The 17,673-nt window shown below is 43.9% G+C and overlaps 1 protein-coding gene across 1 annotated transcript in view; it reads left to right on the top strand.

Moving 5' to 3' along the window:
• HIP1R (huntingtin interacting protein 1 related) overlaps window positions 1-17,673 on the top strand; it is a 513,161-nt gene that overhangs the window by 349,287 nt on the left and 146,201 nt on the right. The window contains exons 18-20 of the mRNA XM_085635911.1: window positions 3,796-3,990; window positions 4,905-5,052; window positions 12,273-12,359. Of these exons, the coding sequence (XP_085492037.1) occupies window positions 3,796-3,990; window positions 4,905-5,052; window positions 12,273-12,359 (430 nt within the window). The remainder of the gene's footprint in view (window positions 1-3,795; window positions 3,991-4,904; window positions 5,053-12,272; window positions 12,360-17,673) is intronic.

Raw genomic sequence — 17,673 nt, 5'->3', positions numbered from 1 at the left:
TCTGTGCATAGCATGTCTATCTACTACAGCTCATGGTATGAACGGAAAATATTACCCTGTAACCATCTATTCGTAGCTCCCGCTTCTGAAGCAAGTGATGATCCAATACGTTTTTCACTTTTTGTGTCTTCACAATGCACACAACATATACTTCGTCTTATTCATTCCACTCCATTCCAGTAACATTACTCACCTGCTGGTGGGAAAAACAATCTGAGTTGGAGTCTTTGTCCTGGTGCATTGTGAGCTAAGGGAGGAGTCCCGAGGTATCTTGTGACTCAAAACATCTTTGAAGAAAAACCACTTGCAATTGTCTGTGCCCAGCACTAGATGCAGGAGTATGCAGAGCATGTGAATCTACAGTACGAGAAGCTACAAACAGATGGTTACTGGGTAATAACGTTTGTGTCCTCCTGGGTGTCTGGTGTCATTATGTACGAACTTGATGGTCCTTGTGTTTGACTATGATGGCCGGATGGAAGATTCAGTTGACCCTGCCTTTGACCTATAGTTTACACCAAGATCGCTTATTCAGTCTAAGGTTGTAGAGTAGATCAGGGGATAAGCCCCTTCTCTGTGAAGAGAACTCTGGTGAAGGCACCCACATACCTGGGATGCCAATGTGAAGCACCGTTTTATGTCATTAGGCACTTCCATTACATGGAATCGCAACCTGCAAAGAAAATGGCATTTTGCTGCTTTTTGTGCACTTTTGATTTTGAAATCTTTTTCAGATGCAGTTGCGTCCGGTCTCCAGCCACTGGCGAATCAAGTTGAACACAGCCACAAATCCTTTTTAGTGCTGCTGGTAGCATTACTAAATATAGTTTTGATTAACTTGGTTTTCATGGTCTGTATAAATATTGTCTTCTTAAGCTGGCACTGCCTGCAGTGCTCTTTTTGCCCACCAACGCCGGTGTGGTGCTGTTCGCCTGGGATCCACTGTAGCTCAAGCTGTAGGATACCTCTCACTGGCTTGTTCATGCACTTTACAACGCTTGAAGGAGAACTGAGTCTACCCAGCAGATCTGGGCCCAGTTGAGATTTGATCTTGTGGCATACCAGTGATGCAAAGATTTCTGCAGCAGGCAATCGACTCAGTGGGTTACTTACCATGCTCAAGAGGGCATGGCAAAGAAAGCTTGTTTTCAGACTTTCTTACTATCCATGTCTGACCGGTAGTAAATTTATCACTCACGAGTTCTGAAAACACTTGCCTGTGACCTTGCCCTGGCACCTTCATAGTCTCTATTTAGGCTCTTAATAATGGGGACAGCTCTGTACAGCTCTTTTAGGACACTTCTCTGTTGTATGGCCGCCACTGGTTGCCTTTGAAGACATAACTGGTCTGCTCTAGGCCACATCCATGCCAACCACCCCAGAATAGTTGTCCTGATATTTATTCAGTTAACGCAAAGACCTACTACAATTTTACTAAATATGAATTTGCTGAAAATCTCTTGTCTTGTATTCCGGACCAGCTGCAACAGGGTTTTGGAAAGGTTTCTTTCAATGCTGACAGAAGTGCTCCATATTTATAATTTCCAGAAGATAAGCTAAATTAAACTTTGAAGTAGTTAGGATCCTGTGTAGTCCTAGCGGGATTGTGTTTTATTTTTGGCCTCTTTTGATGTTTCTGTTCCAACTGAATCTCCGCTGTATTTTTAACTAACATTGTTAATAGTTCTAACATGGCAATGACTCGCGCTACTGTGACAGTATTGGAAAGGACAAACAGATCATACACTCCATGCCAAATGCATGGCTCCTAATTTACAAACGTTTGGGAGTCTGCAGCAGATTTCATGTGGAGCCCCCAATCGGAATAGTAAAATAATATGTGCATTGGAGACCACACAATATATCCAAGCGAATGTCTCTGTTGGGGAATTATGTGCCTCAATTACCTTATTCTTGAAGGCAGTTCATATTCTTTTTGCTGTACTTCAAATTAAGTTCCGCCTTCAGGTCAACCAGCTTTGGAGATTCCTTCAACTAAACCATTGGCTGAAAGGCATTCTTGGAGCATCCACGTCAGACTTGCCTATCTCTTATTTACATGTGAATCTGGTGTTGATTCAAGAGATTATATGACTTGATTGTGACTAATGGTTTTGTAAACCAACGTGGAAACACTTTTGGGAGGAATGACATACACCTGCATCATGATAGGAGATTGGAGGATGCACACCTTCAGGACCGCTATTTTGCACATAAACTATTTGTCATTAGCTAGACCTCTTTCAGCAAGGCGTAGCCCAAGTCCCTCTGTTGGAGATATGCAAACAAAATGAATACAATATAGTCCATATACTTTTGTTATGTGTACATTGATCGTACTGGTCCCAAGACTAATCAGTTAAAAGAAACTGGGGACGTTGTTTCGAAACTTGTGCAGATGAAATACCATTGGTACATGACCTGTCAGATACATGGCAGGAGATGGTTCTCCACTTCCCTTTCCATTGCTGAAATATGTATTTTGAGAAAATGGAAGACCTCAGTAGTCAACTAGGATTGGTGCATGACTTGGCGACTATCCCTACTCACAAATGGTTGACACATAGACTCCAGATCTTAGAACTCCACGATTTATACTGTTTTGACAGAAATTATTCTACATGTTTTTTGTGTATTGAGATGAAAAAATATATAATTTTGCCTCCAGATCTTCATAATTGAACGCTGCTGTATATACTTTTAGTAGGCATTTCCAAATTCTTAATACCATTGTTTTTTTAATCCTTTAAATGTTATGAAGCTTTTCGGTGAACATTAATTGAATTGGGTAATTATTAATAACTTGCATATTTAGTTATGGCACTCATACTATGAGGGAAATAACCTTTAGTTTGTCTGTTCCTTGTTGTGGTGAATAATGGTGTTTGTATGGTTAAGTGGCTTAACCTACATAGATTCTAAATCTTATTCTGAGATAGTGTCGGTTATGGAAGAGTTTTAGAGGAATCTTGGGAATTTCTAACCAGAGTAATTTGTAGCCTCCTTTGAAAGAGAAACAATTATACTTCCTGATGATTTGGGTAAGCAACAAGAAGCATGGCTCTCAAATGGTTGATATACATTCTTTTTAAATATTTAGGGCTTGGTCAAAGGAACACTTATGCACAAGTTGTCTAATGTCTGTGGTTTGTTTCTTTGCCTTTCAATTGAGAAGACTGAGTTCAAACAAATCCTCTAAATCAATCTAATAGTTTTTGCTGTAGCCGAAACTTTTAGTTTAAATGTGTAATGGGTGGAGAATGAGCGAACAGTACATTGGAGCTTTGGGTGATGTAACCGAGTGGTAGTGTGCAGGTTTCCTGTTGCCTAAGCCTGTCCCATTAATGTCTACTACAAAATGTAGTCTTTTATCAAAATACTAATAGTTATAGAGCCAACTGCCTTCGTGGTTTTAAAGATATGCCCTTTGTCCCATTAAACCGAAGCCTGTCTATCTCTGTAAACCTAGTTTTACTGTCAGCCTGTTTTGAAATGGGGATTTTTAATTATGATGGAAGGTGCAGGAATGGGTTGGAGCTCTCTAGGGGCAGGTGATTCCTTTGTAGTGATGTTTTTTTCCGAATTGTCTTCATGCCTCTAATAGTATATGATGTATGTTATTGGGATGGCAAAAGGGTGCTGGTCTGCAGTGTTTGTGGTGTGGCAATTATGACACCAATAAAAGGTTGCTAAGGATGGTGGTATGGAGGCAGTTTTTAATGATGGTTGCTGTGAGTGGGTTGAATTAATGGTGGTGCACTATTAGTTCCTTATGATTGTTTTATCATGTTTCAGACTGGCTCCCAGTTAAACACCAGAGTTGAAGCTCTCCAAGCAGAGAAGGATTCGCTAAGAAGCACCGTATCCGGCAAGGATGCTGAGCTTCTGAGTTTGAAGAAGGCCATGCAGGAGCAAGAAACCATAGTGAGCCAGGAGAAGGACAAGAAAGAGCAGGAAGTGAAGGAGCTGCAGAGGAGGATTGAAGAGCAGGTAAATGTCATCACAGCACCTTTCTATTCAAAGGCCTTCACAAGTCCCAGGTTGCATTCAAGTTGTGAACTGTTACAAAAACACTTGAATTCTCACCTATGCACTCCAAGAGTACATATCTCAATCATTCACAGTGGACATATGCCAGCTTTCAAAAGAATAATAAAAGCTAACCGGTGTAGGAAAACCCTTTATGTGGACATAACCCCAATGCCATGTATGTACCTTAAGTGTTTCTATGCAAATTGCTCATCTGAATCATCAGTAATCCTGATACAAAATCATTTGAAATGTGGACTGTCCCCTCCAGTGCGAGAAATCATATATGGTCTAAAATAACTATTTCTGAGAAGTATTTGTTTTGTAGACGATTTAGAGTGCCCATGTCATGCTGATCATTGAACTTGTTACTTGTTTTAGTTGTCAATATTTGTACATTTTATTTATGTGCTAACCTCCAAACACTGATTGATCCCATCTCATGCGCCCATATTACAGTGAGTCGAATGTAAGGAAGGGCCATCCATGTTTACAGCAGCCATTAGAGTGTTTTTTTATGTACTCTTCCTTTACATGTAAAGTATCATCCTTATGCAAACTCTTGCAGCCCCACTCATTTGGTGTGAGACTCACACCTTGTTCTCGGGTCGGTCATTAGGCCTTTTTTCTTTAAAGCCTCATTCTGGACAAACACATATTTGTTTGTTAAAACGTTAACGTTTGCCTAAAAGGTCATCCCTGCAGAGTCCTGGACATTGTATTATTTATCGGTCCCCAGTTGTTTCTGTCTGAAGGATGAGATGTGAATCTGAAGATGCAAATAGTGTTGAGTGTCATAGTGTACAAATGGGGAGAGAGAGAAGAGCGCGTATCATAAAAATAACGTTTGCAACCTGGAATTCATTTCTGAACAGAAAACTCAGGAGCGGAATCTGCATCAGAAGCTCCTCGATGACCAGTTCAGCATTATCCAGGGAACAGTGAACGAGGCGGAGAATATTATACAGGACGCCATCGCCAAGCTGGATGACCCCTTGCACATCCGCTGCACAAGCTCTCCAGGTAAAGAGTTCCAGGGGTGAACCATGAAAAGGTTTATTTACAAAGGATATGCAAATGGCGTGTACATTAAGATATGAAGGCTGTGATTTCAGTGTTCCCGGGTCTTTGCATGCATTACTATCCTACATATGCATGTACGTGCAGTGTCTAGTGCACATGTGAGTGTGGGTTACACCTGTTTTCCTAACCCTAAGCATGCAGCCCTAGAAATAGGGAAATCGATTGTTTGTTTTTAATACTACAATTTTTTATTCGTCACAAACCTTGAGAAAACTGCACACTTTAGTACACTTTCCCACATATCTTCATTGATATAATTGAGGATGTCCCATGTGATCTCACCAGTGAGATCTATGTGGGAACTTGATATGTCATTAGAGAGGTCATGAGCAGTGCCGCGGTGTACGTTATGGTTTAATTAGCTAACCGTAAGTGACATATTTCAGGAAGTTTGCCTTGTGTTATGAGCAAGGGAAACTATAACTTATCCTTAACAAAGTTGTTTCATTAATTATATTTTTTGATGTACCACCTTCATCTCCTATATAACCAGCCATGTTGTACGCAGACTTTGGCTACACCCTGTCCTCAATCAATTGAGCGGCCGCTTATGCTGCAGATGACCTACTGTCCTCTGAAGCAAAGGTTGGCCACACCCAGTCTATCGTGAGGCCAACCCCGCTGCACTGTGCAAGGCCATTGGGCATTCGCACAGTAATTTTACACAGGGTCTGGCCTGTGGCCAAGCCCTGAGCCCAAATACCTGAGCAACTGCGGCCTTGTACAGGGGTTGACTTCCACTGAACATTAACCCAAAAACGTGATGCAATAGCAGACATGCATGTGTTAGGCTATGCCCTGGGCGTATGATTTAGCCTAACGCTGATCCTTCAGCTGGCCTCTGCCTTTCTGCCAAGTACCATGCATCATGGGTTAGACCAATACATTTTAGTGCTGGTGTCCACCTCATTCCACTAAAATGCATTATTCATGCATAATAGCGCCCCCTTGGACCACGTGAGTATAACAAGGCACACTCAATGAGGCTGCATTTAACTAAAGCATCCTGCATGTTAAATTCGGCCTGCTCTGGCAATGCCTGTGCTGCTGCTGGCCAGAGCCTCTGGCTGCTGTCTCATTTGTTCACAGGGCTGGGTGGGGTGAGCGCTAACGTGTTTTTTTTTACAGAATAGAAATATTAAAGTCGGGCTGGGTTTCTTCTGATCAATCTGAATTAAGCTCAACCTCTGAGTCTCTGTAAGACGACCACATGGTCTGTCTCAGAAATGCATAGTGTGGGTGTGAGCATAAACAGTCGGATCATGATTATCTAGACGGTACTGTCTCTCTGTAGCCCTCACCGGATCCAGTTGCAGCGCCTGGCCTGTTTTACTGCAAGGCACCCCTATGATGAAAACAAATACCAGATGAGTGGCCCAGGAAGGCAGAGGCAGCGGTGACAGCTTTATTTTTGTCCTTGCTGCACACACTTTCAGAGCAGAATAGTAGCGACTCCCCTGCATAACCATCACAGTGCTCTGTGCTGTGGAGGAGGTTGTGCTAGCAGGATGTTGTTTTCCCTGGACCATCTCTCGAGTTCTGCTAGCTCACACATCAGCTGTCCCTCAGGCCAGATGTATTTTCAGCTGCCCCAGGAAGGGAACATGATTAATAGATATATTTTATTGGCAAAATCAACTACTCACCTGCCCTCTGGTCACGAGTTGAAAGAGGGAGGGTCCTAGGTGGGTCTGGGTCTTGGTGGATGCAGAGTGCACAAAGCTTTCAGCAAGCCAGTCTCTGCCCTTCTTCCCGGTCTACTCAGATCAGCTGCCAGGAGGAGGACTCCTGTTCCCAGTTAGAAGTTGCCCGTTTGCCAGTGCAACAATGCCAGCAGCAGCAAGTGAGCAGCCGAGCACAGAGAGCAGAGCTAGAGAGAGAACTGGAGCTGAACAGTCAGTGACAAAACTGCGAGAGTGCCCATGCTCGACCAAGGGCAGCCTTGTTTGGCAGGCGCCAGGCTCAACCTGCCTTGAGTCTGCACTCCACGATGCACCACAGTCTGCAGCCCGGTGGCACTCAGCTTCTTGTTACAGTGGGTGAGTCCAACAGAGCTGCACTCAAACTCAAGAGTGCTATCGGGCCAGTGTTGCAATATGATCATCTCAGAAAGGGACAGTAGGGTTTCCATTTTAGGGTTTTGCATCAGTTAAAACATCTTTTAGAGGTTCTCATTGCTGAAAAAGGGTGTAATTTTGGATATTTATCTATTTACACGCACTTCATTGTGTGGGTTTACCCGTGAGAAAGTGTCTAAGTGTCATGCATTTGGCTGTTGACTGTCACTCATAAGTACTCTGAAACCATAGAAATGTCAAACTGAAAACTTGGCAGCTCTGCCTGGGTAGCACTGAACCAGCTATCCCAGATATTTGAAATGCACTTCATGCTGAGAGCACAGGAACTGGGCTGTGTAGGCTATCCTGTTTTAGGTTTATCCCTATAATAATTTAATTTATAACCCACTAGAAATGGGGGCTGGTGTATCAAAGGGTTTCACCCCTTCTGTGGCTGTGGGTTGATGTGATAATACATATTGGTCAAGATTCTTATGAGCCGGCCACTTCACCAATCGGTGACAAAAAATCAAATATGATTGTTAAATTCCCAGATTCTTTACAATTTATACAATAATTACTTGTCGTCTCACTTTCCTTTCTTTGAATGCCATTTTAGTTGTGGTTGTGCAGGTAGTTATCACTGTTTATATGTTAACACGGATGAGGGAAGCTTCCCTTCAGCTTCCTGTCAGTATTCATAGCAGGTCAACAACTAGACGCTCCAGGCTTTAAACACTCAATGCAAGATGTAGCGAAGGAAACCTGTGAAAAGAGTGCTATCATCATGCACATAGGATCATGGTGAAAACATGACACAACACTTTCCAAATAACATCAAAAGTCATAGCTGTAAGGTGTCCCATTGTAATGTGTGATACTTTCAGCTAATCCTGGCTTTTTACCAAACTGCACTGTACTGTTGGCGTTTTTGAGCCCATAGTTACAATGTTAACAACAAACTTTCAAGTCCCAGAATACAATGTGATTTATATTAAAAGGTCAGGGCTGACGTAGAGTGAGACGTTTGTTATGGGGACACTTGCCAACCATGAATATCTACACAACAGCAGCACCACTTCAATGTAGTCAGGAAATGAATGCAGAAAAGCAGTGGTGGGCATGTTTGAAGCATTACCTTTCAGGTGCCTTAGAATACAGGGCTACAAACTAATCTTGTGTAATTCAAAATTGTTAGTTTCACAAGGTACTATGCTCTTGGCAGGGCTGACCACCATTTTAATGTAAACATATTCAGTATGGAGTAGGTTAATGACCCCTAACTGTGTCCAGAAATGTGTTTTTTTTACTTTGAATATATCTCTTTTACTCTTTTAATCCATCAATAGTTTGGTAAACCTGACGTTGTTAGTGTGGAGGTAATGAGATGTGAGTGAGTGTGGGAGTGCAGTACACAGACTTTCTATGTTTAAGACAGTCTACCATGAGTCCATTGGACACACTGCCAATGGGAAGACATGACATACTCTGCATTACCTCTCCCTTAACTTAAATATGTGCTTTATAACAATCAGCACAAAAACTAACATGTTTTGTAAACACCGGAAAAACAGTTTTTGTATCCATATTAGGGGTAGGCACCTGTATAAACACTGATAAGAACCAATTTCAAAAGGTTTGGAAAATACTGAGAAAACACCACTGAAATAGACAAAAAAGAAATACTGAAAATAGGACAGCTTAACTGCGAACCAACCCCGTAGTCCTCATTGCTCACTGTATCAGTCTTTGTCCTACATTGCTGTAGTGTTAAGTTCCTTTTTTTTTTTTTATTTGCGCCAAAATATCCGTTTTTTGACAGTCTATTCTATTCTGCCACTGATTTTCTCTGCTGAAAATCAGCGGCAGAATACACTGTAAAATTTCAAGTAAACCAATGCCTGAAACTAAATTGTCTTGTGTGCAGACTGAGTATTTATTGTGTGTCCGAATACGTGGTCTCTTGGTCAGGCACATCAGAGCAGGGATAGTGCATTTTCTTAATTACATGAGCGAAGTCTCGCGTAGATGCGCATTTTTGGCCTATTTGGTCTTCTAGAGGTTTCTTTGTTTTCATTAACGTTTATTGTCGTTGTTTTACCCACAAACTGGAAACATTTCTTGTAAAGTTGTAGTTAAAACTGAAAATGAAGATGATTTACATGTGGATGAATTTTGCCGATCTACTTTTCAGTTAAGCAACTTAATTGGTGCACAAAATGTCCTATTTTAACTTGAAAACCCACATACAAATACAATTCGTACTAAGGGTACTAATAATAGTTTTCTCAGGATTATAGAGAAATTTGCAAGAGAAACACTTCTCAGCTTCCCACCCTCTTCCAAGACAGCCACCCCCTACAATATTACACAACTTTTTTTATTGAACTGTTTTTATTTTCACGTGTGAAACGTTCTTGAAAAGGCAACTGGCAAATGTTCATGGGATGGCCAGTAAATTGTGTTTGGTGAAAAGTTAAAGGTTCTTTATCTGCACACAAAAGAGACGACCACCCTCAAAATCTGTGAAAAGCCTGTCAGATGAACGCAGATCATCCAACACTCAGAACAATAAATCAAGTCCATGCCTTTGGGAAAACATAGATTCTGCAAAATGTATATGTAAACTCCAACGGGTGTTAATACAGGTGTGGGGTTGGAGTGGGGCTGCACGTGGCTACTAGTGATAATTTTGATCAATGACGCCTAATAGATATATCCTGTCAACTACTGAGGCTGTGACATAGAGGACCACCACAAAATACATTTGTGTGACCCATTTCACAAACACAATACGGACAATTCTGGGCTATTTAATTTTGAGCGAAACTCCTAGATGTTTTGCTTAATCTTTCCATTTAATTATTGCATATCCGTGTGAGTCAAAGAGTGCCCATGGAATGGACAGGAACTCCGCGATATATGGCCTGGAGTGGGAGAAGATTTTCAAGATCAGGAGGTGAGGGTTCTCTTGGTGTTGCCAATTAGCACGTGCATTGCCAGCAAACAGGCCAGTACCCTGGGTACTGCAGGAGGAACGGGACATAGCTATAATCGGTGGCACCGGGGCAAATGCTTGTGATGGAACCACTGTACCCCAATTACTCCTAGATTTTGGTCCCCATTTTGTTGAAAGTTTGTGTTCATCGGGGTAACAAGAAACAATAGTGAAAGGATGAGGAATATAAATCACTCAAGGTAGGAATTTAGCCCACCATGGAGGATTTCTGCTTTGTCTCTGACCCTTTGGCTCTGTCTCTCCCAATCAACTTAGAGGCATGAAGCAAATGTTTATTTACTTTGTTCATATGGCAAAAACACGGACTCCCACACCAAAGCTCTCGATCCGAAATGCCGGGACACTGCTCGCTGGAGGAGAAAGGGGTTGGAAGTAGGGGGAGCCCAGATCTGGATAGCGGTGGATGACTTCCAGTACGTGGTGGGAAAGCAGCCAGAATGTGGATAGGAAGTTACTTACAGGACTACTCTTATGTATTTGACTGCATTGCGTCAAATGAGTCTTCATTATTAAAACAAACAGTTCATTTGTAAATGAGAAATGCTAGTAGGTGGATATTGGAACACCGGCCACAAAAAATAAAGTACTGCCTTAAAGCAGAATGTCCTAGTCTTACCATCTCCTAGCTGTTACAGTCTCAGCCTTGCAGTGATTTCTTTACTGCAGCTACGTATGGCAGAAATTAGCACATGGTGACACCAGTGCTTGCTATAGACAGCAATACCCTGGCAAAATCACAGTGTAGCCAGCCTGGTCTTTTTGGTTATTTTCTTATATTTTTTATATGTTAGCCTGGGACACGTTCAACACTCACCATAATATGTCCCTTTTGCAGGAAACAAGCACATGCCTACCTACGCTCACCTTCGCTCCACTCTTCCAGGGTTGCTCAGGGCATTCTAAAATTAACATTATTACACAGGCACAGCTAATTTGACGTGCGATAATGTCATTCGGTGTCACACAACCAATGAAATGAAATAAGCAGACTCCAGCAATTGAAATATCAAACCTAAGTGAACTGTAAACTTGGCATCTATGCATCCTGTACTGGTTGCCACAACAAAACATTTCAGTAAATCAGATCTCTGGGATCCAGTAATCTGCAAAGCTCACCTGTCCCACACTATTTTTAGATTCAAATATTTTAAAAACTACTGACCGAATTTACATCGAACTATGGAAAGGCATTGGTCTGAGTCAGTTCTAGCAGGAACGGTTTTATGGTCTGTCAGTTCCTGTGTTTTTGAAGCAGTATAGTGTTCCAGGACTCTACACAGGCTCTTTTCATATTTCATATTCGACGCAAAAGCGGAACCTGAGTAGCTGCCTGCTCAGCTGTGGATCTCTGTCATTGCTATTAAGACAAAGTATTTGTAACCTAGACGTGCTCCGAGGTATGTGTGGTTGTCACTGCGTGATGAGTGTCTCCCTCTTCTCTGAAGAGGGCCTTTATGTATGTGATCACGTTTATTGAGGAGTAGTAGTTTATGCGAGCCCAAGCCGTCGTCTGCTATATCGACTAAACCAAAGATTGAAATGGATGGAGTTATCTCAAACCTTGATGAAATGCTGTGCACGCGTTTTTAGATGCTGGTGAACACAGCGCCTCTTTCTTCCCACTTTGTCTGAGACGTAGATCAGGTAGTTGTAATTGTGCATTTATTGAAAGTGCACAGTTGTCGCTGGTACTCGTTTTGTCATGCTCTGAGAATGGCGTACTGCCTGAAGCCTGCTCGGACTTGCACTTGTAGGTCTAAGCAGTGAGTTTCTTACTCACTGAGCTTACTCACTGGCTTTGCTTGCTAAGCAATCTCACCACTAAGGGATTTATTTTCCCTAACAGGTTTGTATCCAAAGTTCTGGGACTGTTTTATGAGCTAATGTAAGCCTTTTACATGTGTGGCGCTGGAAACCTGGAGCACATGGATTAATTTTTAAAGGTATTTTCAAGCAGTGCATGAAAGTTTCTTGGTTAATGTTTTGAGTGAGATCTCAGCCTTCTAATCTAGCTAAATTTAGTGCATCATGAAAAAGTGAACAATTTCCGGTCCTCACTATGACTGCCATTTTGGATCCTTCAGATTACCTCATCAGCAGAGCGGAGAGCGCCCTGGATTCTGTCAACGCCTTAGAGAAAGGTCACGCCGGCTACGTCAAAAACATGACCGGTAAGTGGCATCAGCAATTAGTGTTGAATTGTTTAGATGGGAACATGATTTATACAGTGAAGGAGACATGCGCTGTGAGGGATACTGAGGCGAACGTGTCATACGCTGATAGGATGTTAATTGGCATTATGTTTATTATTGCTGTTATAAAACAGTCAGTCTTATGTTTATTCTGCTTGTCCCCTTTGCATGTTTTTTGGATCTGATCACAAGACATTGAAGCCATGAGTAGTATTTGGTGATGTTTGTTGACATTATTATAGAAAAGTGGAAACCTTGAACTTGACTCAAAGTGTAAAGCTTCTTGTGGCTTTGTGGACCTGTGGACACGGCTCTCCCTCGAAAGTTGCATGGTACCAGAAACACTGCAGTGCGGTTGAATGTTGTAAGCCATGCGTGCTGTGTGCATAGAACAAGCATTGTTTGAGTACCAGGTTTGGTTGGCATTGCATTGTCTCCAGGAGATTGTTCCTCTGATGTGCAGCTGGCGCTACAAGTCCGCGCCACCCTTAGTGAATTGCCGCAGTGGCTGATGTGAGGATCCAGCGGATAAATATATAAGACAAAAGAAGGGCGTGGGCTTGGACATTGGATGTCCCAGAAATTGTTCAAACACTGCGGTCAGTGATGTACATTTACGATCGGCCAAGAAAGTATGCATGTTTTTCCTTGCTTCCTGGTGTAAAGCATTCCTCCCCATTCTGAACTGCCTGCAATGTCGCTCTCCGCTTGACTGGGAGGTTAACCACCAAATTCATGCTGTAGCCCAGATGAGAGGTGAATTAGTCACTCAAGAGGATCACTTTTGGATTGATGCTTTTTTTTGGGTGGGCGACTATGGTCTCCATAACATTATAGGAGACCCTGTAGGAGTTCCATTCCATTCCGCTAAACTGTGATGCAGTGAGTAGGGATGGGGAGCGGGGGGGGCTGTCCCTGTTTTCACCAACTCCCTTGACAGTAAAAATTTAAATCTGATAGTTCAACTTTCTGAAAATATGATTTCGAATGGAGACTTCTAACCCCAGATTGTTCCCCCTGTAAATATCCCCAAACACTAGACTGGATCGCGAAAACTCAGAAAGAAGTGCTCCTGCTCACTAGTAGGTGGTGTTGTGTGACTGTGTCAATTCTGCCCCAATCCGGAAGTGACGAGTGGAGTCGCAAACAAGCACCACACATGCGCACTAACGTGATTTTAAATTTCAATCCACGCTTTCAGACGCAGATCCGGGCCTCTGTTCCTCCTTTCTTCACTCTGTGAAGAGATTCTGCTTCAAATCTTCCAGTGTACAAGGGAACATGTTGCCCCCTCAAAAAGACAGGGTTTATGCCTTGTAGGGCTGTCACTAACAGGTGTCTGTGACGGATCCTCACAAGTTGTGCTTGTGTTTTAAGCATGACTCCAAGAGCTGCAAAAACTGCACCTAGATAAACCAAAGGCCACTCAAGAACACAAAGCTGTTTGTGACGAAGCAACAAAGCTCCACACCAGTTCTGCTCTAGATCAAAGACGAGAGCATGGACCTGCTTCCAAAGTTGTTCCCGTGGCCGATCTTCTTTGTGATAAGTCATCAGGCACATCAAAGAAGAAACACAAGAAATCCAAGTGGGATTTAACACCTTCCTGCCATTCACGTTTTCCAGAGAAGGCATGAGGGCTTCACCTTGCCTCTAAGTCTCACTCCCCTTCCACTGAGGAGTTGATGCCATCATTGATCCCAATGCACCCTGAGTTCCCGGGTTCATCAGCAAAGTTGCAGCGTTTTGAGAGATCATTTTTATCTTTTGCAAGCTTCTGGCTCCTTCTTGCTTGCCTTCAGTTCCCAGTGATCCGCTGGGACCTCCAGTTGAGTTACCACCAGTGGGTTTACCCTCGGTGTTGTCGGAGTCCCTTGAACCGGCTTTGGGTTCCCTACCGGCATCAATGCCAGCTTCGGGCCCAGTACCAAAATCCACACTGGCCCCTTGAATGTTGACATCAGCACGGACTCCATCTGCACCAAAAATGGAACTGCAACCCTTTGTGGTATCAGACTCCGGGCTGCCATTGTCTCATCCAAGACCACATCTAGATCCACCAGACTTTGACACTATTCCTCTAACATGCAGTCATACACAGACACTACATCAGCCTTTTAGATCAAACTTTGACCAGAGCTAGCCGTATGGGGACAGCAATGATGGGGAAAAGTTTACCTCACCCTATGATGAAGACAATTGGACTTACAGGATGCCAATGAGTTGGACATATTACCTAATACTGGATTTGTTTTCCCTTGGCCCAGCGACAGAAGAAAGTACGTATTTCGCAACTGTGAGTAAGGAGGGCAGCTTTGGTCCTTGGCTTTCTCCTTTCTACTGTGGGGGTAAAACAATGTACTGACAGAGGTCCTGCAGCCTGAAATGCACCGACCTAACCTCTTTTGCCTTTCAGTGAGGCCCTTACTTGACACTTGGATACTTGGGCTAAACCATTCTCTGGACTCCTCTGACAACCAACAAGTCACTCGTCGCCATATACCTGCTCCATGTGACCCGGATTCTAACCTCTGCACCCAACCCCTGAAAGTTTGGTGTTCAGATGTCCATCAGCAGAGTAATGCCTAACTCCTTTCCGACCATCCCATCTCCACAGGGAGCCAAAACATGTGGATATGTTTGAAAAGGGAATGTTATCATTGGTCAGCCTTGCCTTGAGGTCATTCAGTACAAGCTGTTTATTTGGACGCTACACCCATGCACTTTGGGACATAGTCGGTGAGATGTTCACTGTGGCCCACTACGACGTAAGTGCTTCATTTCCCTAAACCATTCAAGATGATCGGCACGCAGCCAGAATGGCCATCCACTCTGGCCTAGACACCATGGATTGTAGAGGTAGGCCTATGGGAACAAGTGTGTTGCTCAAGCGCCATACATGGATGAGATCCTTAGGCTTATCCGGGGAAATCCAGGCATCCTTAATGGACATGCCTTTCAATGGCGTCCACCTGTTTGGTGAAAAGGTGAACAAAGGCACCATCTTTGATCCTTTCAGCTTGTGCCCTGCAACCCCACTGCAATTTTGGTTTATGGAATATACCAGGGGCATTCTTTCTATGTCGGGTCATGGGTCCAACAAACAGCAACCTGACCATCAGAGGCAGCATACATCCCATTCCAAACTGAATACATCCCATTCCAAACTGAATACGCCCTACCATTCCTTTTTGACCCATTAAACCTGCTACCTACACCGGAGCAACTTTCAGAGGACTAACTGTCCGTCTTATGCAGGACATGCTGGCTCTTTTGGCCAAAGAAGTAATAGACTGGATAATGTCCTCGGATGTGAGGACTGGGTGTAATTCTTACTACTTCATTGTGCCAAAGAAGAAAGGAGGCCTCAATCCTATCCTATCTTAGCTCAGAGTCTCCTCAATGCCTTCCTGAACAAAGAAAAATTCTAGATGCTCAGCTTGGCTCAGGTTCTATCTATCCTGGAGACTGGATGGTAGGCATGGACCTGCAGGACAGTTTTCACATCCCCATTCTGAAGGCCCACAGGTGCTGCCTTCAGCCAAGGTTGGCCACAATCACTTTCAGTTTGCTATGCTCCCTTATGGCCTCACCAGTGCTCCTCAAATGTTCAGAAGTGACAGAAGTGGTCACAGCCATTTGGTGAGGTTGGGGGTGCAAGTCATCCCCCTAAATAGATGACTGGCTGTTGGAGGCAGGCTTGCCACAGGTAGTTGCAGACCACCTCCAGATGACAACGAACCTCTTGACATCATTGAGGTTCTCAATCGACCTGCCAAAGCCACACTGACTCCTTCACAGAGCCTCCCCTTCATCAGAACCATCCTGAATATGTGCGCTTTGAGTTTGCTCTCCAAACCAGTGAGTCTAGGACATTCCGGGTATGATCACAATGTTTTAGCTTCTGTCTTGGGTCTCAGTGAGTATGGTTCCAAGGCTTCTTGGCCTATTAGCCTCCTGCTTGTCGTCCATGCCAGATGGTACTTGTGACATTTGCAGTGGGAACTATGAAGTCTCCAGCCCAGCACCAGGGGAACCTGTCAGATTCTAAAAGATCTGCAGTGGTGGCTACTCGACTGCAGTTAGATCAGCGGAAGATCCTTTTCCCTGCCGCACCCAGTTTTCGGTGTTGACTGATGTGCGCTGAATTGGGGGGGGCCGTCTGGGAGAGGTGGAGATAAGTGGACTCTGGTGGCCTCCGCATCAAGTTGCGGGCGATATGTTTGGCATTAAACGCCTTTCTGCCAACCACCAAGGGGAGTCTGATGCGGGTTCCCATGTACAACATCACTGCCTTGTGGTACTGCAACAACTAGGGTATGTGGGGTCCGGGGCCCTGTGCCCTGTGCCAAGATGACCTGTGCCTTTGGAGCTGGCTGACTTGTCAGCAGATCTCCCTTGTACACCAACTGGCAGGATCTTTAAATGCCAGGGCAGACCAATTCAGCTGGCGGCACCTAGCAGATCGCTACTGGCAGTTACAGCCAGAAGTGTCACAGGGCATCTTTCAACAATGGGGAGAACCCTGGCTCGATCTTTTCACCAACACCCAATTTCAGCAATTGTGTACGCTGGAGTTTGCAAGAAGGCTGTGTCTGACACATTCCACCTAGGGTAGAGCACAGGGCTCCTGTGTGCCTTCCTGACAGCACCTCTCCAGCCGGAGTTCTGGAGATCATGAATGGCTGGGCTCAAGTCATCCTGGTAGCTCTGAAGCATGGTACCTGCAACATCTGGGCTTTGGCATCTTTTCCCCGATTAGGCTGCCTTTTCAAAAGGACCTTCTGTCGCAGCAAGAGAGCAGGGTCTTGCACCTGGGTCTGTGCAACAAGCATCTCCAAGCATGGAGATTCAGCGGCCACAATTGATCTGCTTTGATCTTCCTCCTGAGCTGGTTGATGGTGTCCTGGCTGCCAGGCCCCCTTCCACAAAACTTGTGTATGCAGGGTATTGGGATACGTTTCTAGCTTGATGCGATACCTGCTGGTTGGACCCTTTGCAGGCAAAGCGATCAGATGTGTTGTTGTTTGCTTTGTTCTTGGCACAGCAAGGTTAAGGGTTATCTCAGATCTCCCTGCCGTTTACGTTTACCAAACCAAAATCCGTATTCAAATCACCGGTTGTGATGCGTTTCTTAAAAGGTTTACAACATTTATTTCCACTCAAGTCCTTTGTGATGCCACAGTGCGATCTTGTTTTCACTTTTCTAATGTGTACCCCTTTTGAACCAGTACGCAGTTTGTCATTGTGCCTGCTCCCCTTTAAAACGGTCTTCAATAACATCAGCATGCTG

This window comes from Triturus cristatus, chromosome 11 (genome assembly GCF_964204655.1).
Source record: "Triturus cristatus chromosome 11, aTriCri1.1, whole genome shotgun sequence".
NCBI lineage: Eukaryota > Metazoa > Chordata > Amphibia > Caudata > Salamandridae > Triturus > Triturus cristatus.
The sequence above is the reverse complement of the archived record's forward strand: the minus strand, read 5'-3'. Positions and strand labels throughout refer to the sequence as shown.